Consider the following 20,886-nt stretch of genomic DNA (forward strand, 5'->3'; position numbering starts at 1 on the left):
GTTTAGTTTCCGTTATTATTAGCATCTTACATCCCTATCATGCATTTGTCAGAGTGAAGAAACTGACACTGATACGTGACTATTAATTAAGCTCCAGACTTTTTCACATTTCAGCCCTTTTCCCAGTTACACTATCTTTCTGTTTCAGGATCCAGTTCAGGGCACCACATTGCATCTAGTTGTCAAGTCTCCCCAGTCTCTTCTGGTCTGTTACAGTTTCTAAGCGGTTCCCTTCTCTTCATGACCTTGGCAGTCTGGAAAAATACTGGCCAGTTATCCTGTGGAATGGGATAGCAAGTCCTTCCATCTGGATTTCTGACGTTTCCTCCTCATGATAGAACTGGGTGTATGAGCTTTGGGAACAACCACCGCAGAAGTGAGGTGCCCTTCTCATATATCCGGGGTATGTAACATTCACACATCTCTGGTGATGGTCACTATCACTTGGTTAAGGTGGTGTTTACAAGGTTTCTCCCCACTTTCAAAGGGGCAGAGAGATTTAGTTCTCCCTCCCGTAGCAAGGAGTAGCTACATATATTATTTGGAATTCTTCTGTAAGGAAGACATGTATCTTCTCTCGTTTCTTTATTCAGTCATTTATTTATAGCAGTATAGAGTCGTGTATATTTATCTCGCACTTGGGTTATAAAAACTACTGCAAATATTTATTTTGTTTCTCCGTTTGCTCCAGTTTTGGCCACTGGAGTCTCTTTTAGGCTACTCCTGTGTCTTTTGTTCCTGCTGCCATGTCCACATGCTCAATTTCTGGTACTACAAGATGCCGAAAATACATCTACAGTCTCCGTGCCCAACCCCCAGAATCTGTTATTTCTTCAAGGAGAATGGTGTTTGGAAACTAAGATCTGGGACCTAGCATGCTCGTTATTGCAGAAGTGTCACTGCTTCTGGGCCTCTTGGGGACTGAGGTACGTGAGGTATGTCAAAACTGACATAGTAGTATTTTACTATAAATACTAAGCTAACCATGAGTTCACTGTGGTGTCTCTGACCCCAATCCAGTACCAGAGGGATCATTCAAGCCTTCTCCGGTGCTTATCTCTTACCCCATCCAACAGAGAGAAGAACCCTGGCTCCCACTATCCGCCAACCAACGACTAATGCACTCAACCCCAGTGCGCGTGTATGCAGTTCCCCGCCTTGGGAAATAAAGGTATCACCCAGAGTACAGTGTTTACGGGCAGCTGCTGTTGTGTTTAGCCTTGTGGTTTCCAGTTAAAACGTGGTTTCCCAAAGTTACTTAGATCAGCTCCTTTCCCCCCATCTGGGGAGTCTGTTTTTTAATGGATGGAAGTCATGAAGACCATCAGCTGGTTACAAGGAGGAGACTGTGGAGTTATTTCCTTTCAAAGACCATAGACTTCAAATTAACCGTGGAAATTCCTGACCAGGATTCAAGAAAGAAAAAATAGAAAAAAGAAAACTTAGCCTTTCTCTCTTTTCTCTCCCTGTGAAAGTAACAGCCCCTCCTAAGTGATACAGTGGGTCCAGTGCTTGCTAAGACAGGACCGCGGCCTTCTTACGTTTTCACCGTGCTTATGCTTAAAGCAGAACGAACAGGCATCTCCAAATAACAAGTTTATATTGGGAAAGTCTGTAGAAACACAAGGGGCTTAAGACTGGCTTTGGGGCCATCCCCATCACACCACTGTCTCTGACACTTTGAGTTCAAACCCTGCCACCAGCTTAAGCATTCCTTATTTGACACTCTCAGTGTGTTTCCAGACCCTTCTCCCAGCCCTGCCTAGCCGCGCCCCTAAAGCCAAAGGAAAGGTTTGAACTGAGCGGTCATGGCTGCTCTACTGCCCCTCAAAGGGAGGAGGACCTGGATTGTTGCAGGCTCTGCGGGGAGCGGGTGGTATCAGGTCGCCTGCGGGGTGCATGCACTTCCACAGGGCTAGGCGGGCGCGGCCCGGTGCACTTGGCCAGAGGGCGCGCAGACGCGGTGGGGCCGCGAATAAGCCCAGGGAGGCCGTGTGCAGCCAGGCTGCGCGTGCGCAGGCGTGGTGGGACGTGTGGGAGGGGGGCATGGGGGGTGGGGCGCACGGGGCCTGCGGGTGCACAGGCACAGTGGGCCGTGGCTGGAGAGCGGTCGCACGTGCCTGGGGTTGCGCAGGCGCGGTTGGCCGGGGGTGGCTGTACAGGGCCTGGGCGCGCAGGCGTAGTGGGTGGGGGGGAGGGGGGAGGGGGGAGGGCGCACGTGGCCGGCCTCGGCGCAGGCGTGATGGGCAGTGGAGGTGGGGGGGCGCTGAGTGCACGTGGCTAGGGGTGCGCAGGCGCAGTGGGTGGGGAGGTGCGTTCCCACGTGGCCGGGGGCGCGCGAGCAGGCGCCGTGGGCGGCGGGGCAGGTCCAGGCGGCATGGAGCGGTTACGTTGGCAGGTGGCGGCTGTGGCGACCGTGGGTCTCGCGCTGGCTCTGGAGGCGCTGCCCTCCGTGCTGCGCTGGTTGCGGGCCTGGCGACGGCGAGGGTTGCAGAGCCCTCTGCGGCGCGAGGTGCTCTTCTTCCCGTCGCAAGTGACCTGCACCGAGGCTCTGCTGCAGGCCCCGAGCAAGGGGCTGTCGTGGCCGCCAGCGGGCTGCCCGTGCAGCCTGCCCCACGGCGAGAGCTCGCTCAGCCGCCTGCTGGGCGCCCTGTTGGCTGCCCGCGCCAGCCTCGAGCTCTGCCTCTTTGCCTTCTCCAGCCCGCAATTGGGGCGCGCGGTGCAGCTGCTTCACCAGCGCGGGGTGCGCGTCCGGGTCATTACCGACTGCGACTACATGGCCCTTAACGGTTCGCAGATCGGCCTGCTCCGCAAGGCAGGTAGGCCGGGCCAGAGAGGCCGGCAGTCCCGGCTTGGGACTCAGGTCCGTGGAGAACCTCTGGGGAGGGTCATCAGGCCCCCAGCCTGGCGAATGATGTGACCCCGGGGGCCTTAGGCAGTGGGGGAGAATGTCAAAAGCAGAAACTTGGTGGGGGGTCTGAGTATAGGTGAGACCCCATATATGTCCCCTGGTGGCCTTGTGAGGTCAGGATGGTTTAGTCTGGAGAGACTCCACGGCTGTCTGTAAAGAGCACCTGCCTTCACCCAGTGGGTGCACTTCTGTGCAGGGAGGTGTTAACGCTGGATACCTGAGTGTGAGCCCGGAGGAGTGAGCAGGCTGTGTGTTCCCAGCTAGTGGAGAAGATCTGGGGGATTCTCAGAGGCTGGGGGCCTGCCCAGCGACACCAGGGAAAGCGGACGTAGCTCCTGTGATTCCCAGTTTCTGATGACTGGCGTTGGCCTTGGGGGGCTGTGGGGAAAGCCTGTACCGGGTAGAGGCAGGGGATGTAGCCCCACCAGCTGAGTTTTTGACGTAGCAGACTGAAATGACAATGGCTTAGCCAGGCAACACTCAGGAAATCAGGGGCGAACTGTAAAAACAAACCTGCAAGGCCCACCGCTAGCGGACTGTCAGTGACCGTGTGCATAGGAGCCGGTGTGCCAAGATGGCGAAGGTGGGGCTTCTGGACTGAGGGGCTAAAGGAGGAAAAGTCATTTCACCTTAAATGCACTAGTGAATTTTATGCTGGGGCTTTTGAAATGAATAAAAACGATATACTAAAAAACGTGGAGCTAAAATGTTTGGATGGTGAGCAGTTAATTTGTTTCTCCGGCTGCAGGAGGACAGGTAAGACGGATACCTCTGGCTGGCCTTTCTCTTGCAGTGGGATGGGGACAGTTGAAGCGGGAAGTATGAATAATTTTGCACAGGGTCTAAATTCAGATTCTGGGCTTACCCGTGAGGTCTGTATTTCCTCCTCAGCCTCAGTATAACAGTTGTGTTTTGCATGTGGGACTTAAGATCTGTTCTGAAGGTAGAGCTAACAGGGGTTGCTGGCGGGTTGGTTAGAGAAGCGGTGTTCGGGTCCCCTGGGATAGGAAGGTTACAAGGCAGGGTTGCTGGCAAAATACAGGATGTCCAGGTAAATTTGAAGTTCAGATAAGCAACGAATACTTTTTAGTGTATGTCCCAAATATTGTGTGGGACACACTTACTTTAAAAAACTATCTGTAGGGGCACCTGGGTGGCTCAGTCGGTTAAGCGTCTGACTCCGGCCCAGGTCATGATCTCACGGTTGGTGAGTTCGAGCCTCATGTCCAGCACTGTGCTGACAGCTCAGAGCCTGGAGCCTGCTTTGGATTCTGTGTCTCCCTCTCTCTCTGTCCCTCCCCTGCCCCTGCTTGCACTGTCTCTCAAAAAGAAACGTTAAACCCCCCCCCCCTTTTTTTTTTTTAAATAAAAAAAGTATTTGTTGTTTATCTGAAATCACATCTTAATTTGGACATCCTGTATTTTTATTTGTGAAGTCTGGTGACTCTGTTGCAAAGCAGCCTATTTTAAACTGTTCTCTTAAATCACACATTTCTTATGGTCTCGTCCACTAAGCAGATAACCCAGGAAGTAGGCATTATTCCAGGGTTGAGGCAGAGGAGGATGGACAGACGGGTCCTGCCCGAGGGGAGTTTGAAAACGGTAGGAGAGAGACAAACAGGAAAACAAAAGGCAAGGATTACAGGCTCCGTGGCGAGTGAAGGAGGCAAAGCGAGGGAGAATTCGGTTTTGTAGCAGTTAGAACTCTTTCTGCTTTGGCGGAAAGGCCCAGGGCATGCTGGGAGTTAGGGGCCCCAGCCGGCTGGCTTTGGGGTGACACTTCATTCCCTCGCCCGAAGCACCCAGGGCCTGGCTTCTCCTGCAGTCTTCCTGCTTGAGGCCCATCCTCCCCTTACGCAGTGGGGTGTGGTGCTGGCGTGCTTGGTGTTGGCAGGGGTGCCCCAGTTCCAGAGGTGGGGCCAGTGAGAGCTTGAAGGCAAGGAAAGCCCGGCGAACGATTGTTGCCCTGAACCCTCTGGCAGGGTCCGTGATGGGCCCTCCCAGAACCAGCAACCCGGGATTGTGCTGGTTGGTGCGTCCTTGAGAAGTGCGGGTGGGCAGACCTCACCCAGGTTCCAGGGCTGCCTGTTGGCGCCAGAAGGCAAGTGGTGTGAGTGTGGCCGTCCCGCCCCTCGGGACCGGCTGTCCCCACCACCCCCCGGTCCTGGGCCACCACGCTCGCCGTTCCCTCGGCCTTCCCTCCTGTGCGCTGGCGGCAGCTGGTCACCATCTGGCTCGGCCACTGCCTCCTGCCCAAGGGTGACGAGCTTCCCGTCTCCCCTACCAAGTCAGAACTAGAGCAGCAGCTGCTGGGAAACGGTCTGCACTTGAGGAGGGGCTCCGGTGTCTGAATGAAAGCGTTGTAAGAGGCGGTGGAGAAGTCTGACTTGCCCTTTTTGCAGGCATCCAGGTGCGACACGATCAGGACCTGGGCTACATGCATCACAAGTTTGCCATAGTGGACAAGAAGGTGCTGATCACGGGCTCCCTCAACTGGACCACTCAAGCCATTCAGAACAACAGAGAAAATGTTTTGATTATGGAGGATGAAGAGTATGTGAGGCTTTTTCTGGAAGAATTTGAGCGTATCTGGGAAGAGTTTAATCCTACAAAGTATACCTTTTTCCCACAAAAGAAGAGGAATCACTGAAGCTGTGCTCTCCTCTGTCTTCAGAGTTCAAAGCGAGAACGGTGTTCGGCGTTACAGAACTTTTGTCCCCGCAGTCGAAACCACACCAGATCTAAAAGGATGGGACTCAGGACGGGCCTGTGCCCGCCCAGAGCGGCTGCCAGGTTCCGTGTCAGACTGTGCAGTCTACGTGAGAGAAATCTCAACGCGAGGAAAAAACACATTCAGACTCCGTTCTCGTTCATTAAAACACTAAAGTGAAGTGCAGAGTGGGGTTAAGGAGGAAGGGGAATCCCTGCAACCCGAGTCTCTTGTTTCAGGTCAGCTCGCTTCCCACCAGTATGTTCGGCGACAGCTTTTCAGGAATGGGCGTTCTGGAACTTGCCTCCTGCCTTGGGCCGGGTTTCTCCTGCTGTACAGAAAAGGCAAGATACCTCTTTCAGGATGTAAAGGCTGATTCCTCTTCCTGATTCTAGAGAATCTCTTGCTATGGCATCCGCTCCCCTGGCACTGTCTCCCACACTGTCTCCTCCTTTCCTGTTGGCCTGGCCCAACCTTTCCAGCACAGCTAACCCCCTGGGATGGGCCAGAGGTGGGCAGTCTCTCCACTTCTGCTGTCACCGGCTCGTGGGTGCTTATGGGCAGGTTTGAGTCCGAAGAGGTTAAGGAGAGAAGTCAGGAAAAAGGGCAGGAGAGGGGGGTGCCGGGCACGGCAGGAGTGGGAGCCGCCTTCCAGGCCCCCCTGCAAACATTGGTTGCCACCACAGCGGGCAGGTCATTTTCCTAGCCGGGGTGCCTTGCATGGTGACCCTTTAAAATAAATACACAGGAGAAAAAAAGAACCCCACAAGTACCCAGGAGAATGTTCATCTTCCACAGCTTCCCTTCTGTTTTCATCGTGGTGAGTTGCTCCGTCTATCAGCAAGGACTGGAAGTGGCCAGAGGCTGCTTCTGTTTCTGTGTTAAGCCTTTAATTGTTAGCATGCTCGCATTCAAGGTAATTTTGTGCACTTAGAAGTGACCTTCACTGTACCACCTGTGAACTTGGCTAATTGGCATTTTTGGCTCAGTGTAATCAATCATGGGTTACCTGACCATCTGGAGGAATAAACTAGAAAAGAGCCTCTTTTCAGGCTGTGGCACCTCACAGATCTGTTTTTATTCTCAGCTCAGGGATTTGCTTTCACCATTAATTACAATAGCTATCTTACGTACATTTGTGAAATGTTATTTTTTCATTAACGTGTATCTTTATAGAGAGATTGTTCACATGACACCTGAATAGCGATTTGGCCATCTTGTCCTATTTCTGTATGTAATCGTCCTGACGTCTGTTGGGCGTGTTTCACTTTCCCCATCACACTCATGGAGCCACCTGGAGAGACCACTCATCGTGGCATGTTTTTCCTTGTTTAAAGTTATCTTTGACTTACTGTGTTAGGCAAGTAAATGCAAAGTTAATTTTCCTGATTTAATTGAAGCTAACAAGTATAATACATGGATTGGAACTCACAGGAAATGGTTTTGGACTGAATGTGTTTTTTCCCCCAAGTTGCTTCTGCACTCCTGCAGCCTGTGTTCTGGAGAGAAAACAGGAGTTGTAGGATGTGTCTGTGTCCTGGATGCTGAAGCCGCATCGTTCCTGCACGTATGCACGTTTGAATAAAGGCGCTCTTACTCTGGAATGTTAGTAGTGTGTCTTTGCCTTTTGCAGATCCAAATCGTGGGTGCTGTTAATGAAACAAATACCATTTTGCAGCAGTGGATGACATACGGCTATTTAGAGACTGCTGGTCAAGAGAGGAGCCCCAGGCAGGAGTAAGACCTCAGTGTTCCTTGGGGGACCGTCTAAAGTGTTCTCGAAGATGTCCATGCCGCCGTGGCAGGATTTCCAGCATTTTCCTCCAACCTGTGAAGGTTGGCTTGCGTGCAGCTCACTCCCACTGGTATCTGGGTCTTTGCCGTGGCTTGCATCCCCTTCTTCTAGAAGCAGGCTGGCGCTCAGACGTATGTTAGTAACCGTGTGCGCATAAGGTGACCTAGCTGAGCTGTCTGGATGTTTTCAGGATTCCTAAATGATCTCGTAAGATTTTTTATTTAATGGCTTTGTTTATATTGTTATCTTCATTATCTTAGCAGTAGGAAATCCAATCTCACAAGATTCAGGTTTTCTGAAAAGAACTGTGGTGAGATAACACTTCCTCCTGCAACCCTTATGATTAGAAAACACCGTTGGAGTGGGAATTGGCCGCGACAGTGCCCATAGCTGTGAAGTACACCAGGAAGGTTTGAAGGAACCAATACAACGTGTCTTTTTAATTTATTGGGAGAGACAGACACAGTGCGAGGCAGAAGCTGTGAAGTTGTGAGATCATGACCTGAGCTGAAACCAAGAGTTGGACACTTAACCAAGTGAGCCACCCAGGTGCCCCAACAGTATTGTGTGTGTGTGTGTGTGTGTGTGTGTGTGTAAGTTTGTTTATTTTGAGAGAGACAGTGAGTGGGGGAGGGGCAGAGAGGGAGAGAGAGAATCCCAAGCAGGCTGACAATGTGGAGCACGATTTGGGGCCTGAACTTACCAACTGCGAGATTGTGACCTGAGCCAAAATCAAGAGTCGGATGCTTAACCGACTGAGCCAACCCGGTGGCCTACAGCTGTCTTATATTTTAAAGCATGTTTTGGTTCTTTTGAATTGTTTTTAAAACAGCTGATTACTTAAAAAAAAAAACACACACTTCATTGAGATTCCTACATGAATCATACATGAAAAGATTCACCCTTTTGAAGAATGCAATTCAGTGGTTTTTAGTACATAACAGAGTTGTGCGGCCATTGCCACTCTTGGATCCCAGAGCGTATTCTTCAGCCCAGAAAGAAACCATGTCCCAAGAGCAGCACTCTCCGTTCTCTGCCCCCTCCCAGCCCTTGGCGACCACTGTCTCCTTCCTGTCTCTGGATTTTCCTATAAATGGAATCCTACAGTATGTGGCATTTTGTATGTGCCTTCTTTCACTCAGCAGAATGTTTTTGAGGCTGTCCCTGTCGTAGCATGTGCGTGTCAGTATTTCACTTCTTTCTGTAGTTGAGTCGTAGAATATTCTGTCACGTGGATATACGACATTAAAAAAAACCCCATTCATCGTTTGATGGACATTTTGGTTTCCACCATTACAAATAATGATGCTGTAAACATTTCACATGTAAGTGTTCACGCCGACATGTTTTCACTTCTCAAGTACATAGCTAGGAGTAGATTTTTGGGGTCCAAGAACTCTTGTCTGAGAAACTACCAGACTTTTCCATTCCAACCAGCAGTGTAGGAGGGTTTCTTCTTCTCCACAACCTTGCCAACAGAAAATTATCACTGACTTTTTTAAATTATAGCCAGCTCAGTGGGTGTGAGGTGGTATCTCATTGTGGTTTTGACTTGCCTTTTCTTGATGACTAATGAGGATGAACATCTCATGTCCCTGTCGTTTGTATATTGTCTTTGGAGAAATGTCTGTTCAAGTCCTTTGCCCGTTTTTAAAATATTGGGTTGCCTTTTTATTGATGAATTATAAGAGTTATAAGTTATGACCTATAACTTCATATGAATTATAAGGATTCTAAGAGTTCTTTTTATATTTCGGACTCCAGTCCCTTATCAGAAATATGATTTGCAAATAATTTCTCCCATTCTCTGGATGGTCTTTTTTCACTTTCTTGGGTACTGTTGGCATTTGCGTGTTAGAAATACCTGTTTTTACCTCTGTTGTTTGGATTTTGGTGTCATATCTGAGAAACTGTCACCCAACCCAAGGTCGCAAAGATTTGCTTCTGTGTTTTTTTCTCGGAGTATTACTCTCTTAGCTCCTTGTGTCAGTCTGTGAACCACGTTTTTTTCTAGGTCTTATATGTTTATTCAGAAGTGATTCAGCTATGGAATGATGCATTTTTAGCACTATGAAATACAATGTTTTGAAGTACTTTCCCCCTACAGTTCTGTTTATAGCAGGATTATAATCCTGGAAATTCTCTTATCTGAAGTTTTTCATGCATTCGGGTATTTTGCATGATGCCTGATGTGACCAGCAATAAAGATTGCAATGAAGTAGTGACTGTGATCATAACCCACTTGTAATCCAAAAGCAAAAGGGACTCTCTTTTCTGTAGAGACAGCTGTGAAGTTACTAGGTAGTAACTGTCCATCTGAAAGGAACTGGCCGTCTTTTTCCTGACCAATTAGTGTGTCAGGCTGAGAACCTGGACAGGACCACAAGATGGGTGGCATCAGAAGCCTTCCCTTTACTTTGTATCTGATCCCAAATATTCACTAAAGGCTTCTTTTTTGCCTGCAGGACAGAGCGCTGGGTTGCACACTGGAGAGCGGCTGATGCAGATTTGTATTTTCCAGGATTCTTCCAACACACGTCGGAGCTCTGTGGCCTCTTGTGGAACGGCCCCAAATAGACATCCTTTGGGGGCCCACTGGAAAGCTGGCATTTATGAGTTGAGGAAGCACCTCAGTTACATAATAGTGCATTCTGTAGGTAGTTTTCCAAGGCTCTTCAGTGGCATCCACGTAAACCCAGCACCAGTGCCAAAGTCCCAGCCCTCACCTCCCTTAATATTGCAGCCACATGTGCTGGTGTCTGGAACGGTGATGACAAGGACACATTCTGAAGCAGCTTGATAATCTTTCACATAAAATTTTGTCCTGTGCAAGTTAAACTAGACAGCCAGTATAGTGCAGGGCATTTTCCAGTTTCTGCCTTTGGTGGCAAGTAGATAGCAAACTTCATCTTGCAGTTCAGCTCAACACTGTCGTGTTCAAAAACTTTCTGAAGTCCCCCAGAGCACCTGTTGCAGGCATTCTTCCCCTGACCAATTGCTACTTGCCTTGTTATCTGCACCAAAAGGTAGGTGAGCCTCGGGGGTCAGTGGTGGTGGGAAAAGCAGTGGTCGGAATGGAAAGGTGAGGCCTCAACATGGCTGCCCATGCCACGTTCTCCGGTCTCTTCATTCTCATCTCTGACCCCCATTGGGTCTGTCCACTTTTGGGTCAGGTCTGTGAACCATTTTGAGGTGTTGTGTATGGTGAGAGGCAGGGGGTCCAACTTCATTCTTTTGTATGTGGATAGCTAGTTGTCTCAGCACCATTTGTTGAAAAGATTATTCTTTCTACCCTGAATGGTTTTGGTATTCTTGTTAAAAATCAGTTGATCACCTAAATGCAATTGCTTCTTTCTGGATTCTTAATTCTGGTCCATTGGTCTGTGTCAGTCCCTGTGCCAGTACACACTGTCTTGACTACTTAGGCTTTGTGTCAACTTTTGAAACCCGGTAAACAAGTCCTTTAACTTTGTTCTTCTTTCCAACATGGTTCTGGCTATCCTGGGTCCCGTTACATGTCTTTATGAATCTTAGGATCAGCTGATCAGCTTTTGCAGAAGCAGCTGGGATTGTGTTGAGTCTGTAGATCAAGTTGGAGAGTATTGCCGTTCTAACGATATCACATTTTCCAACCCGTGAACATGGGATTCCTTTCCATTTGTTTAAATCTTACTTTTTTTTTTTTTGTAGTTTTCAGTGTCTAAGTCTTACACTTCTTTCAAAAAAGTTGATTCCCAAGTATTTTATTCTTTCTGATATTATTGCAAATGGAATTGCTTTGTTTCAGGCTGCTACTAAATACAATTCATTTTTGTATATGAATGTTGTATCCTGCAAACTTGCAGACCTCATATCAGTTTCAATAGATTTTTTTAGTGGATTCCCTTGGGTTCCCATATACAAGATCATGTTACCTGCAGATATAGTTTTTACTTCTTCCTTTTCAACATGGACGTTTTTCCTATTTCTTGCCTGGCTAGAATCTCCAGTACAGTGTTGAATATATATGGTGAGAAGAGCTATCCTTGTCTTGTTGCTGATCTTCAGGGGAAAGTTTCCAGTTTTTCACCATTAAGTATGAAGTCGTGGGGTTTTTATAAATGTTCTTTATCACACTGAATTTGCTTACTTGTATTCCTAGTTTGCTGAGTGCTTTAATCATGAAAGGATGCTAGATTTTCTAAGTGCCAACTGATTTTCACAATTGCAAATTACATAGCTTTAAAAAAAATGTTAAAGTTATTAGAATACCATTAGGACCAGTGTCTAGAATTTTCTTAAAGAACAAAAAATTATCGAAACATTTTTAAACAACTGGAATAGCACACCGGAGGTATGCTACTTTGTATGTCTGTACTCTATTTTTTCTAAGTTTTTTGAATTCCAGAAGTTGATAGAGAGAAAGGTCAAGAGAGAGAGTCTCAAGCTGGCTCCCCGCTGTCAGCATGGAGCCTGACGTGGGGCTCAAACCCACAAACCATGAGATCAGGACCTGAGCTGAAGTTGGATGCTTAATCGACTGAGCCACCCAGATGCCCCACAATACAGACTTTTATGTGAAATCTCCTGATTTTAAAATGCTGATAAATCCCTAACTTTGAAAACACTTTTGTTTTTAAAGCCAAACAAAACGAAAACCAAAAAACTCCAGGATAAGTCTCTAGGCTACTGACAGGTTTCCATATTCTGATTTAAATGAATATTGTGCATGTCTCTCCATTGAACAAACTCCCCTTCACAGCATGCCAGGGTGATGCAAAAATAGTTTATTATGATATAGTTTATGTAAAGTTAGGTAATATTTACAAAGTAGAAACGATCAGCTGCATCCATGGGAATCTAGCATGTCACACAAAGGAATAAATATTTTGACAAAGGAACACTTCAATTGTGAACAGTTGTTCAGAAACGGTTTATTTTTTTAAAAAAGCCTCAATGAAACCATCAAAATGTTGAATTGTCGGAAGAGCGAGCAGCTTGGCTGACCGGGCTCACCTCTTCGGGAGGGCAGTGTGGCCGGACAGAAGATGCCACCCTCCCCCCAACCCCCTGGCAGAGCCCCTGGGGCCGCCCCAGCGCGGGGAGGCAGTCGGGGGCTGCCAAGCCCAGAGGCCTCCACACACGTACAGAGAACGTTACCATTTAGCGTTAGTACAGAAATGAAACCCCGGTTAGAATTACACGGGCTTGTTGTTTGAACACGTTATCACCCGACTGTTGCAATAATTAGCTGTGACAGAAGTCACTGCTGTGGATTATTTCCAAACTTGTCACAGCAGAAAGTTATGTACACGTTCCACTTTGTTCGTGTATCAGCTCCCCCAGCAGTTTGGCCTAGCGTTGTCGTCCTTGGTCGCTGGACCGAGACGTTCCCTCTGACACAAGAGTGTATTTGTGAGAAAAGTTATTAAGAATTACAATTGGTGAGGAGTCACTTAGAAACTTTACACTTTATAAATACTAGGAAAACCACATGAATTCTTAGCACTTAACTGGTTTTAAGTCCTAACAGTAAGTCAGTAGAGAAGTCATTAATACTAAAGGTAAATCCTAAAATCCATCGTAATTGGTTTTGTGATACAAACTTATAACACAGTAATGACTTTAGTGTTCTTTATATAATCTATTCCTAGCTTCCTATAAAACAAAACTGAAATATGTGATACAACTAGTTGTGAAGGGCACAGACACGTGACGGGTGGCAGGCCGACTGTGTCCGGCAACCGCTGCTTTTCCAGAACTTCATTCCTTCCGGTGTTCAGACTGCATCCCGAGAAGCTCTCCCTTCCCCCACCAGCCCCCGACCGACGCCCACGGACCATGTGCTTCACCCTTGGGACCTCCGAGTTCTCCTGGGTCAGCCTATGCACCGGATGAGCCGGTTTCCCGCACGTTCCCTCCCCAAAGTGACGCAGACACACGATGCAAAGGGACCGCGCTGGCAGCTCTGCACCCTCGACACTTCCCACAGGACCTAGGAGTGGGGGACATGCAGACGCCCGGCCCAGCGAGGGGTCACGAGTCCCCCCATCCGGCCGCTCGGGCCAGAGCAGTGCCTTCCACGACATCTCCCTACAGGCCGGAAATTGCCACAGAAAGATCTGGGGAAGATGTGCCCACCACGTTCTCCACGGTCCTGCTTTTCCTGGAGGCCTCCGAATGGCTCGGCCGGGAGCAAGTATGACGGAGTTCTTCCAGAGAAAACGCGAGTGGATGCAGGCCTCCTGTTACTTCAGATGCTGGCATGCACTCCTGAAAACCGCCCATGAGGTGACCGAAGCTTTGAAGAAGGTGCATCACCCGTTAGAAACGGTTCCTTATCACTCTGGGTGGCGTTCAGTGTTGAACCCAAAGCCGTCCTCCCTAGCTTACGAGGGGATATTTTTAAACCCATACCAACTCTGTCACAAAAATCCCTGCGGTAATTTCTGAGTAATATTTACACCGCTCACTCTGTATAACGTAGGTTATTTTGAAGCAAGTAAACAGTGGCTTTTACACAGAGAAGCTGGAAGCCAGTGAGGCGGGCTCCTCTCCACAAGGCACGCGGGCACCTAGGGGGAAGGGGCCCAGGCTGTGTTGGGGCAGGTGGTCCTTGCTCCCTACAGTGGGGCTGGGGTGGTGCTGAGGTATTCCTCGTACTCTGCTCAGATTCCTCTGCTGAAAGACAAGAAGGGAGACCCCTTCCCTTTAATAAAGAAACCGGAATACTCGAAACTTGTTTTCAAAAGGGCAGAAGAATGAGGCCGGGTCTTTTCCAGCCGACAACCCTTGAGAGAAATCGATGTTCGTTTTCGTACTGTGTTGATGTCCTGTCTTCCTCACAAAGAACCCAAAACAAGTGGTTTTACCAGACTCACTTCGGGCTGGTTGTTATTGAAACTTTCCACCGTGGGAAGTACGGCCTCACTGAAAGCGCCCAGGTGTGAGAGCAACAGCACCCCATCCAAGTACCACGGACCCCGTCTCCGGGCAGACGCGGCCAGCTGTGGAGCGGGGGACGCGTCCCACGATGTCCTACGTGGTGCTGAGAACAGTGGACTTTACCTTTTGACCCAATCTCAGGTGGATGGAAAGATCTCTCCTCGGATCAGGGGTCTCCTGTCTGAGCTCACGCCTTTTAGGTATCGTAGCGCTTGCTGACTGAGCAGACAGTACAGGGCCTCGTCTCTCAAGAATGACCCAAGGGGCGAGAGCCTGTGATGAAAGACGACACAAAGCGGCACGCAAATACCTGAACTGTAAGAAGCGTCAGCACAAGCAAGTTTTCGGCAGCACCTCCCCAGGCCCTGGCGAAGAGTGGACACCGTGGCGCCAGGGCCCCGAGAGCTGCCCGCCGATCCCAGCTGATGGAGAACACGTCCGGGCGGCACGTCAGATCTGTTCGTGAAGCAAATTCCTATCTGACAGAATGCACGGCAGGAGCTCCGCTTCCAGGATGTTCAGGATGGGAGGTATTCCAAAGGACAGACGTTTCCAGAGAAGCGAAGCTGCTGATGAGCACAAGCTTTTTTCCTTTTACTACCTGCTTCCCTGTCCTTTGTAAGAACTTTAAAAATACCCCCTCCCTCCCACCTTTCTTGGTGATGAAGGGTCGCTGAATTCTGTAGTTGTCCGGCTTTCTGAAGTTGTGTGTTCGACGGAGTTAAAACTGTGGCAAGCTTCCGTGGGACAGCGATGCGGACGTTTACTTTCAGGACTACTTTTAGATTTGAGAAGACGTGTTGACGGGCCGCATTCTTTCCACTCTGAGTGAAAACAGCTCCGAGTGCCTGGAGAAGAGCTGGTGTGTGGCCAGCCGTGACAGAGCACGCGGGGCCCGAGATCAGGCCACGGGTGATGCATGGGCTGAGTCCGCCAAAGGGGCCTGGGCAGCTCTGGGAGCCAGGGGAGTGGAAGCAGAAACGCACTGCCCGCTGGCTCATCTGAGTGGGGAACACGTGGGGGTGCCCGCAGTGCTTCCCTGTAGCCGGCGAGCTGTCGGGGACCCCGGCACAGCCGCGTGCGTTGCTTTAAAGCCCGAGAAAAGTGGCCACGGGGCAGGTGCCCGGCCTCCAGCAGGGGTGGGGCAGACAAGTGCTGCCCCAGGCCCAGGGCCAGGCTAAAGACGGACTTGCCAAGGGGACCGCCAGGCAGCAGTGACAAGGATCGTGCCCGGTTCTCAGGTTAAGTGTTCCAGCTCCCTCCATGGTGAAATAAACACTATCAACTGGAACCCTAAAACTTGTTTTTTTATGCCATCGGTTTTGTTTCGTGGCCTTATTAACAACTGTCACAGTCCCTTTCAGACAGACTCCGAGGGTCACAATTACATTTCTTAGGAACCGCAATTCACTCTCTCCCCGAGTCTGGCCGCTGTGAGGCCCCCCGAGGGCTACCTGTTGGGTCGGTGAGCTAGTGACTGGTGAGTCCACTGCGTGACAGATTCCTCTTAACTAGCCAGAGCCTGGGGCCTTTCCACTCACTGGATTCCTAGGGAGGAGCCTCTGATTCTGGCTCTTGACAAACCCACACATTCCTCCCATGGCCCCCACCTGTCGCCCCAGGATGGCCCTAACCTCCTCCATCAAGTTCAGACCCAGTTTGAGGCCTTACGGTGCAAGTTTCCATTTCCAAAGGCAAAGTGCTCTGCTGCACGTCTGCCAGGGAGGCCGCAGACAGCTACGGTCACCGGAATGCTAGCAGGCGCTGAAGTCACACACGTCGATAAAGGAGCCTGACTGGCAGAAAGCGGCTCTTCGGCATGTGTGCGCACGCATGTGCAGACGTGAGAGCACGGATCTTACGCACAGACCCCGTCGAAGTCAAATGGTTCCATTTTCCCGTTCGCGTGTTTGATGGCTTGTCAGCTGCTAGCGAACCACAGAGGGACCAGTGACCATTTACAGGAAGATCATTACAACTGGGAAGACTCGATCCACGTGCTCATCTTCCACTGGGAAGTGGGGACGCACGCCCCCACTGCCCGGTCGGCACCAGGAGCAGCGGGAGCACCCCAAGTTCACAATCACCTACACTACCCCATCCACCGAAGGACCCTTCTCCACCGGCACAGAAAGCAACTCCACCCCCACAGCTTTATTCTTTCTTCTCTCAGGAACTTGGTGGCTAAAACCTCCTCGGGGTTCTGGGTGCTCTACGGAGACCATGCACAGCGGGATTGGGGTGCAACACAGAGGTGGTAAAGTGAAGCCCCCTTTATTCTGTTCTGTCTGCTCTCTCCAGCCAGAGGACCGGCTTATCAGCAGGTGGCTCAGATCGGGTTCTAGGCCATAACCGTCACTATGCGACGCTCAGCAAGACCAGGCTAGGCTCGGGGCCTTTTCTAGAGGCTGCAGCAGGAGCAGCCTTTTGTTGGAGAGAAGCCAGGGCGCCCCGGTTTGTAGCCCGTTCCTGGTAACGCCCAGACTGAAGCAGCCCAGGGGAGCGAGTTCTGTGGTCTCTGGGGCGAGGAGGCGGAGCCCTCAGAGGCTGCGGTGACAGATACGTCTTTCTTGGTCTCTGCCTTCCACCTCCGCATACGGCTGGCTGTTCCTAGGACTCCCGAGGTGCGACCTCAAGGGCTAAGTGATGAACACAGGTGCGTAAAGTGCTCTGACCTATGTAAAGTACTGCAGGTTTCGGACCCTCGGCACGGTCCGGAGGCAGGTGGGGCTGGATTCCATGCAGGGACCCTGCCAGGAAACCAGAAGCCAGAGAGGGCTGGAGGCAGGGGGCTGCCTGGAGAAGGGCTAGAGTCCCCAGAGGCAGCAGGGACACTCACTAAGGAAACTGCGGTAGAGGAGGGGAGTTCTCCGAAGGAGTGACGTGAAACCGTGCTGCTGAGACGGTCTGTGCGGGGACCAGGCAACAAGGCCCCTGCCCCATCAGATCCTGCTGGCCATCACCTCACTCTCTGCCCTGGAGGACATACGTGTTAAATAGCGTTCTAGAGCCCAAAGAATGGACCACGGGATCCGGAGCATCCCATGCCGAGCGGCACACGCACAAAACCATGGTCCTTCCTAAAAATGCTGCCAGTCTACACCGGGGGTGGTGCGGGGTGTCTGGTGAGTAGCATTGAAAACCCAGACCTAACATTCTCTTGCCTTTAAAAACATGGAATAGCAGCAAAGGAGTGACAGGTGTGGGTTAAGACTCTGGAGGTTGGTGCACAGAAGAGCCTCGATGCCAGTGGACGGCTCGGAGTTTATTCCCACTAGAAGACAGCACGCCCCAGACCCTTCTGCCCGGCCTTTCCAGGGCTTTCCCTGGATGACCTTGTTAACCGAATCTAGAGACTGAGCAAGGTGATTTCCAAGTTTCTACCCCCAAAGTGCCCACGTACCCAGACTCCCCACCTAACGGAAGCATCGACAGAGTGAAAGTGCGCTCTTGGCAGTAAAATCAACGGGAGACAGAGGCGGCGAGACCAGAACGAGCTCCTCCCGACACTCTATTGCAGCACTTCCGGCCGCTCTGGAGCTAACGGCTTCCCACTAGGCGGGGCTTTGTTTACAGTCCTCGTCTCAACAGGATTAATGGTTTTCCGGGCGCCGGGACTGACACCCCAGCGTGAGAGGTTTTCGAGAACTGCCGTCGTGTGTCACGGCAGGTAAAGAGGTCTCACTACTGACTGTTAGAAAACGCAACTTTGCTAGCACAGGTTTACTTTAGGCTCTCTGAATGCTGCGCGAGAACCTTTCAGAGCTCAGAGTAGAGTTAAAAACAACAGTGGCAGTTTTCATCTGATTCCGACATCCTCTGCACTTTCTTTTTGACTTAACATAGGGGTCTTCACTCAGCCTTCTCAGAAGCAATGTGGAGGTTTCTTTCAGAAAGGTTAAAGACCGGAACAGTCTTTCCCCTTGACTTGATTCCCCAAGGGAATTCATCAGGCTTTGTAAGCACAGTCTGCAGCCCAGGCCACAGGTCAACACTCTTAAGTTGTTAGGAAGAGACCAGGGCTACTGGTGACCAACAAAGGAGCGAGCGTAGGAAGGAATGCGAGGGGCCGGGGTTTTGTGCAAGATTTAATAAAAAACAAACAAAAATAGGAATGGCTGCTTTCGACATTCTCCAGGTTGTGAAAGGTCTCCCGCGATTATCTACGGTGCGGCTCTAAGCTGAATTAGTGGGACCCATACAAAACGCCGTCCTTCTCCCAAGCCAAAGGTGCTGACCGGGGGTTGTGAACCGTGCCCCCCGACCTGCTCTCCCAGCTTCTCCCGAAGACTAGTGAGTTGTCGGTGCCGCCACCTGACGCCCTGCTCTCTCCGAGTGACCCGGACGCGGCAGAGCGACAACCGCCCCCGGCCCCGAGTCCGCACAGTGCACCCGGCAGGACGAGCTAGCTTATCGACAGACTGCTGGGCCTTAATACTGACGGTGAGTGCGGTGGCTGCGGCGGGAGGGGGCTCTGTGCAGACCCGGCCAGGAGCCGGGAGCGGACAGCCCTCCCGGCCCCCGCTGCCTGGCGGGTTTCTGGATACCGTGGGAACGAAGCTTTGACGAGGACACGGGAACTGGGAATCAACACAGCGGGGAACGATGTGAACAACCCATAAACCAGTCTCTCATGCATCCATACCCACAGTTAATGATGACAACGGTAACGACAACAATAATAATAAAAAATAAAGGTACAGACAAGAAGCGGCGCTTGGGTAGTGCTGCCGCGAGCCGGGAGGGGTGTGTGTTCAAGTTGAACGGGACACAGCTAGTCTTTCTTCAAGTCCCTGGATTCAAAGAGCTTCAAGCGTTCTTGCACGGTCAGGCCTTCCTTCAGACTCTGGGTGGACACGAGGGCAGGAGAAAAAGAAACACACCGTTAGCACCGGGCCCAGCGCCGTGCGTGCAGGCTGCAGTCAGGCAGAGGTGCGGGTGCCGGGGTGGAGGGCGGGGCGGGAGGGGCTCCTCGAGAGATTAGTGGGGCATGCTAAGGAGAGAGATGTCCCCTGTGAAACGGTGTTATCTGGATGAAAAAAGGAAAAAACCAGAGAAACAGACCACGTGTGTAAGCAGCTGAATTCCGAGCTTAGGGCTCTTCGGACAAGCAGCGATCAGATCGACTCAGCCAGGGGAGAAAGGTATGCCAAGAAGTAGAAATCCGCCCGTCTGTGTCCTTCTGTGGGCTCTGTCCACATCTGGTCCCTCCGTGACCGTGACGCTGAGCCTCGTGAGGACGGCGGGGGCCCCCGCCCCCTGGGCTGCACCCTGGCAGCGCCCGCTTCCCTCTAACCTGCTCCTGGCCCGAGCTCCTCCCTGGCCAGCGGCCCTGGTGGCTTTACTGTCACTGGGGACCTGGGAACATGTCAACATATTTACTAAAGTTTTCAGAATGCGAAGCCAACACTCCCTTCAAGTGTGACCTCGGTAATTTTGAAATCTGTGTGCTCCAAGATGAATGACACTTCACTAACTGGGGGACAAAACAGTTCCCCCTGGCCCTTAGGGGCTTCTCCCAAAGATCTAACTTGACAAGAAAAGGAACATCCTCAGAGCGCGGCTGAGGTTACTTTGGCACCAGCTCGGATGGGGCTGGTTCCTCAGTGGCACGTGATCTTTGTGGCCCGTCTCAACACCAGCCTCAGACTTGCCCACTGGCCGGCATGTGCCAGAACTCACAGAGGTACAGGCTCCTCTGGGACGTATGAACCTCAAGGGTGGCCCCGGGTACAGGCTCCAGGTGACCACTGTGGTTTTTAGCCAGAAATCAGAGCACCGTGAAGTGGAGTGGGGCGGGGGGGCCCGAGAGCCCGGCCTGCCGTTTCCTGCTCTGGCACACTCCTGGGAGCTCCCGGCGCGGCGCAGGCTGCTGCCTCGGAGCGCGTGTCTGTGAGCGAGGCCTGTGGGACACAGCTTCCCACAGAGTTTGAGGCAGGAGGGGCGGGCCCTGGCGTCCCCCGACCCCATCGCCTAGAACAGCTCTGCCTGCTCTCTGTACTGTGGAGCTGTGAGCTCTAGGTGTGTAAATGAATGAAGTCGCTGGTTTTCGTTTTTCTTTTAAATAAAGGGTTCTGTGAGTAACCCTTCTGAAGCCCATTGGTCCAGATTGAGAAGCAGGCATTAGGGGCCCTGGTGAAGCCTGCCGCCGGGTCACCTGGAGGACTCAGCGGGGCAAATCCATGTCCCGCCCTGAAGTGTAAATTTCCTTAATGCACATAACCGCCTCATCCGCTCTCGGGTCTTTCCCCCAGTGCTTCAGGTCAAAGGGCACCCACGGGCAGAGCAGCGTCAGGTGCTGGACGTGGCCGCGGTGCGGGAGGCTCCACACCTAAGTGCCAGCCGGCCCGTCACTTGCCGCACCGCTTTGTTCGGGCGGGGGACTTGGTGGGGAGGGTCCTCGGACGGAGGGAGAGCAAACATTCTGCCTCCGGTGGGCTCTCCGGTGTCAGGAGTCCCTGCTGTGCTCGGGACAGGCAGTTGGGGAGCAGGGCGGCGAGGGGCAGCCCGAGGCCACGGGCTCAGGGTCACATACCGCTGTGCACC

General features: G+C 51.3%; 2 protein-coding genes and 1 pseudogene across 8 annotated transcripts in view; 1 reads left to right on the top strand and 2 right to left on the bottom strand.

Moving 5' to 3' along the window:
- Positions 1-2,332: 2,332 nt before the first annotated feature.
- Positions 2,333-7,230, top strand: PLD6 (phospholipase D family member 6). Its single transcript, XM_058703126.1, has 2 exons — positions 2,333-2,819; positions 5,314-7,230. The coding sequence occupies exons 1-2, from the start codon at positions 2,378-2,380 to the stop codon at positions 5,559-5,561; spliced, it is 690 nt and encodes a 229-aa protein (XP_058559109.1). The 5' UTR covers positions 2,333-2,377; the 3' UTR covers positions 5,562-7,230.
- A 787-nt stretch (positions 7,231-8,017) lies between these two features.
- LOC131498058 (S-formylglutathione hydrolase-like) lies at positions 8,018-10,460 on the bottom strand (annotated as a pseudogene).
- A 1,702-nt stretch (positions 10,461-12,162) lies between these two features.
- Positions 12,163-20,886, bottom strand: part of MPRIP (myosin phosphatase Rho interacting protein) — a 155,324-nt gene continuing 146,600 nt past the window's right edge. For all 7 annotated transcript variants that reach the window (XM_058703131.1, XM_058703133.1, XM_058703134.1 and 4 more), the window contains one exon: positions 12,163-19,186. In XM_058703131.1, the coding sequence (XP_058559114.1) occupies positions 19,115-19,186 (72 nt within the window). In that variant the 3' untranslated portion in view covers positions 12,163-19,114. The remainder of the gene's footprint in view (positions 19,187-20,886) is intronic.

The sequence above is a fragment of the Neofelis nebulosa genome, chromosome 16, assembly GCF_028018385.1.
Source record: "Neofelis nebulosa isolate mNeoNeb1 chromosome 16, mNeoNeb1.pri, whole genome shotgun sequence".
NCBI classification, from domain to species: Eukaryota; Metazoa; Chordata; class Mammalia; order Carnivora; family Felidae; genus Neofelis; species Neofelis nebulosa.

Excerpts from the sequence above, each read along its gene's own strand:
- PLD6 (XM_058703126.1), top strand. The coding sequence starts at position 2,378 with ATGGAGCGGTTACGTTGGCAGGTGGCGGCTGTGGCGACCGTGGGTCTC. Across the intron at positions 2,820-5,313 it reads CGGCCTGCTCCGCAAGGCAG|GCATCCAGGTGCGACACGAT; the intron begins GTAGGCCGGGCC and ends CCCTTTTTGCAG.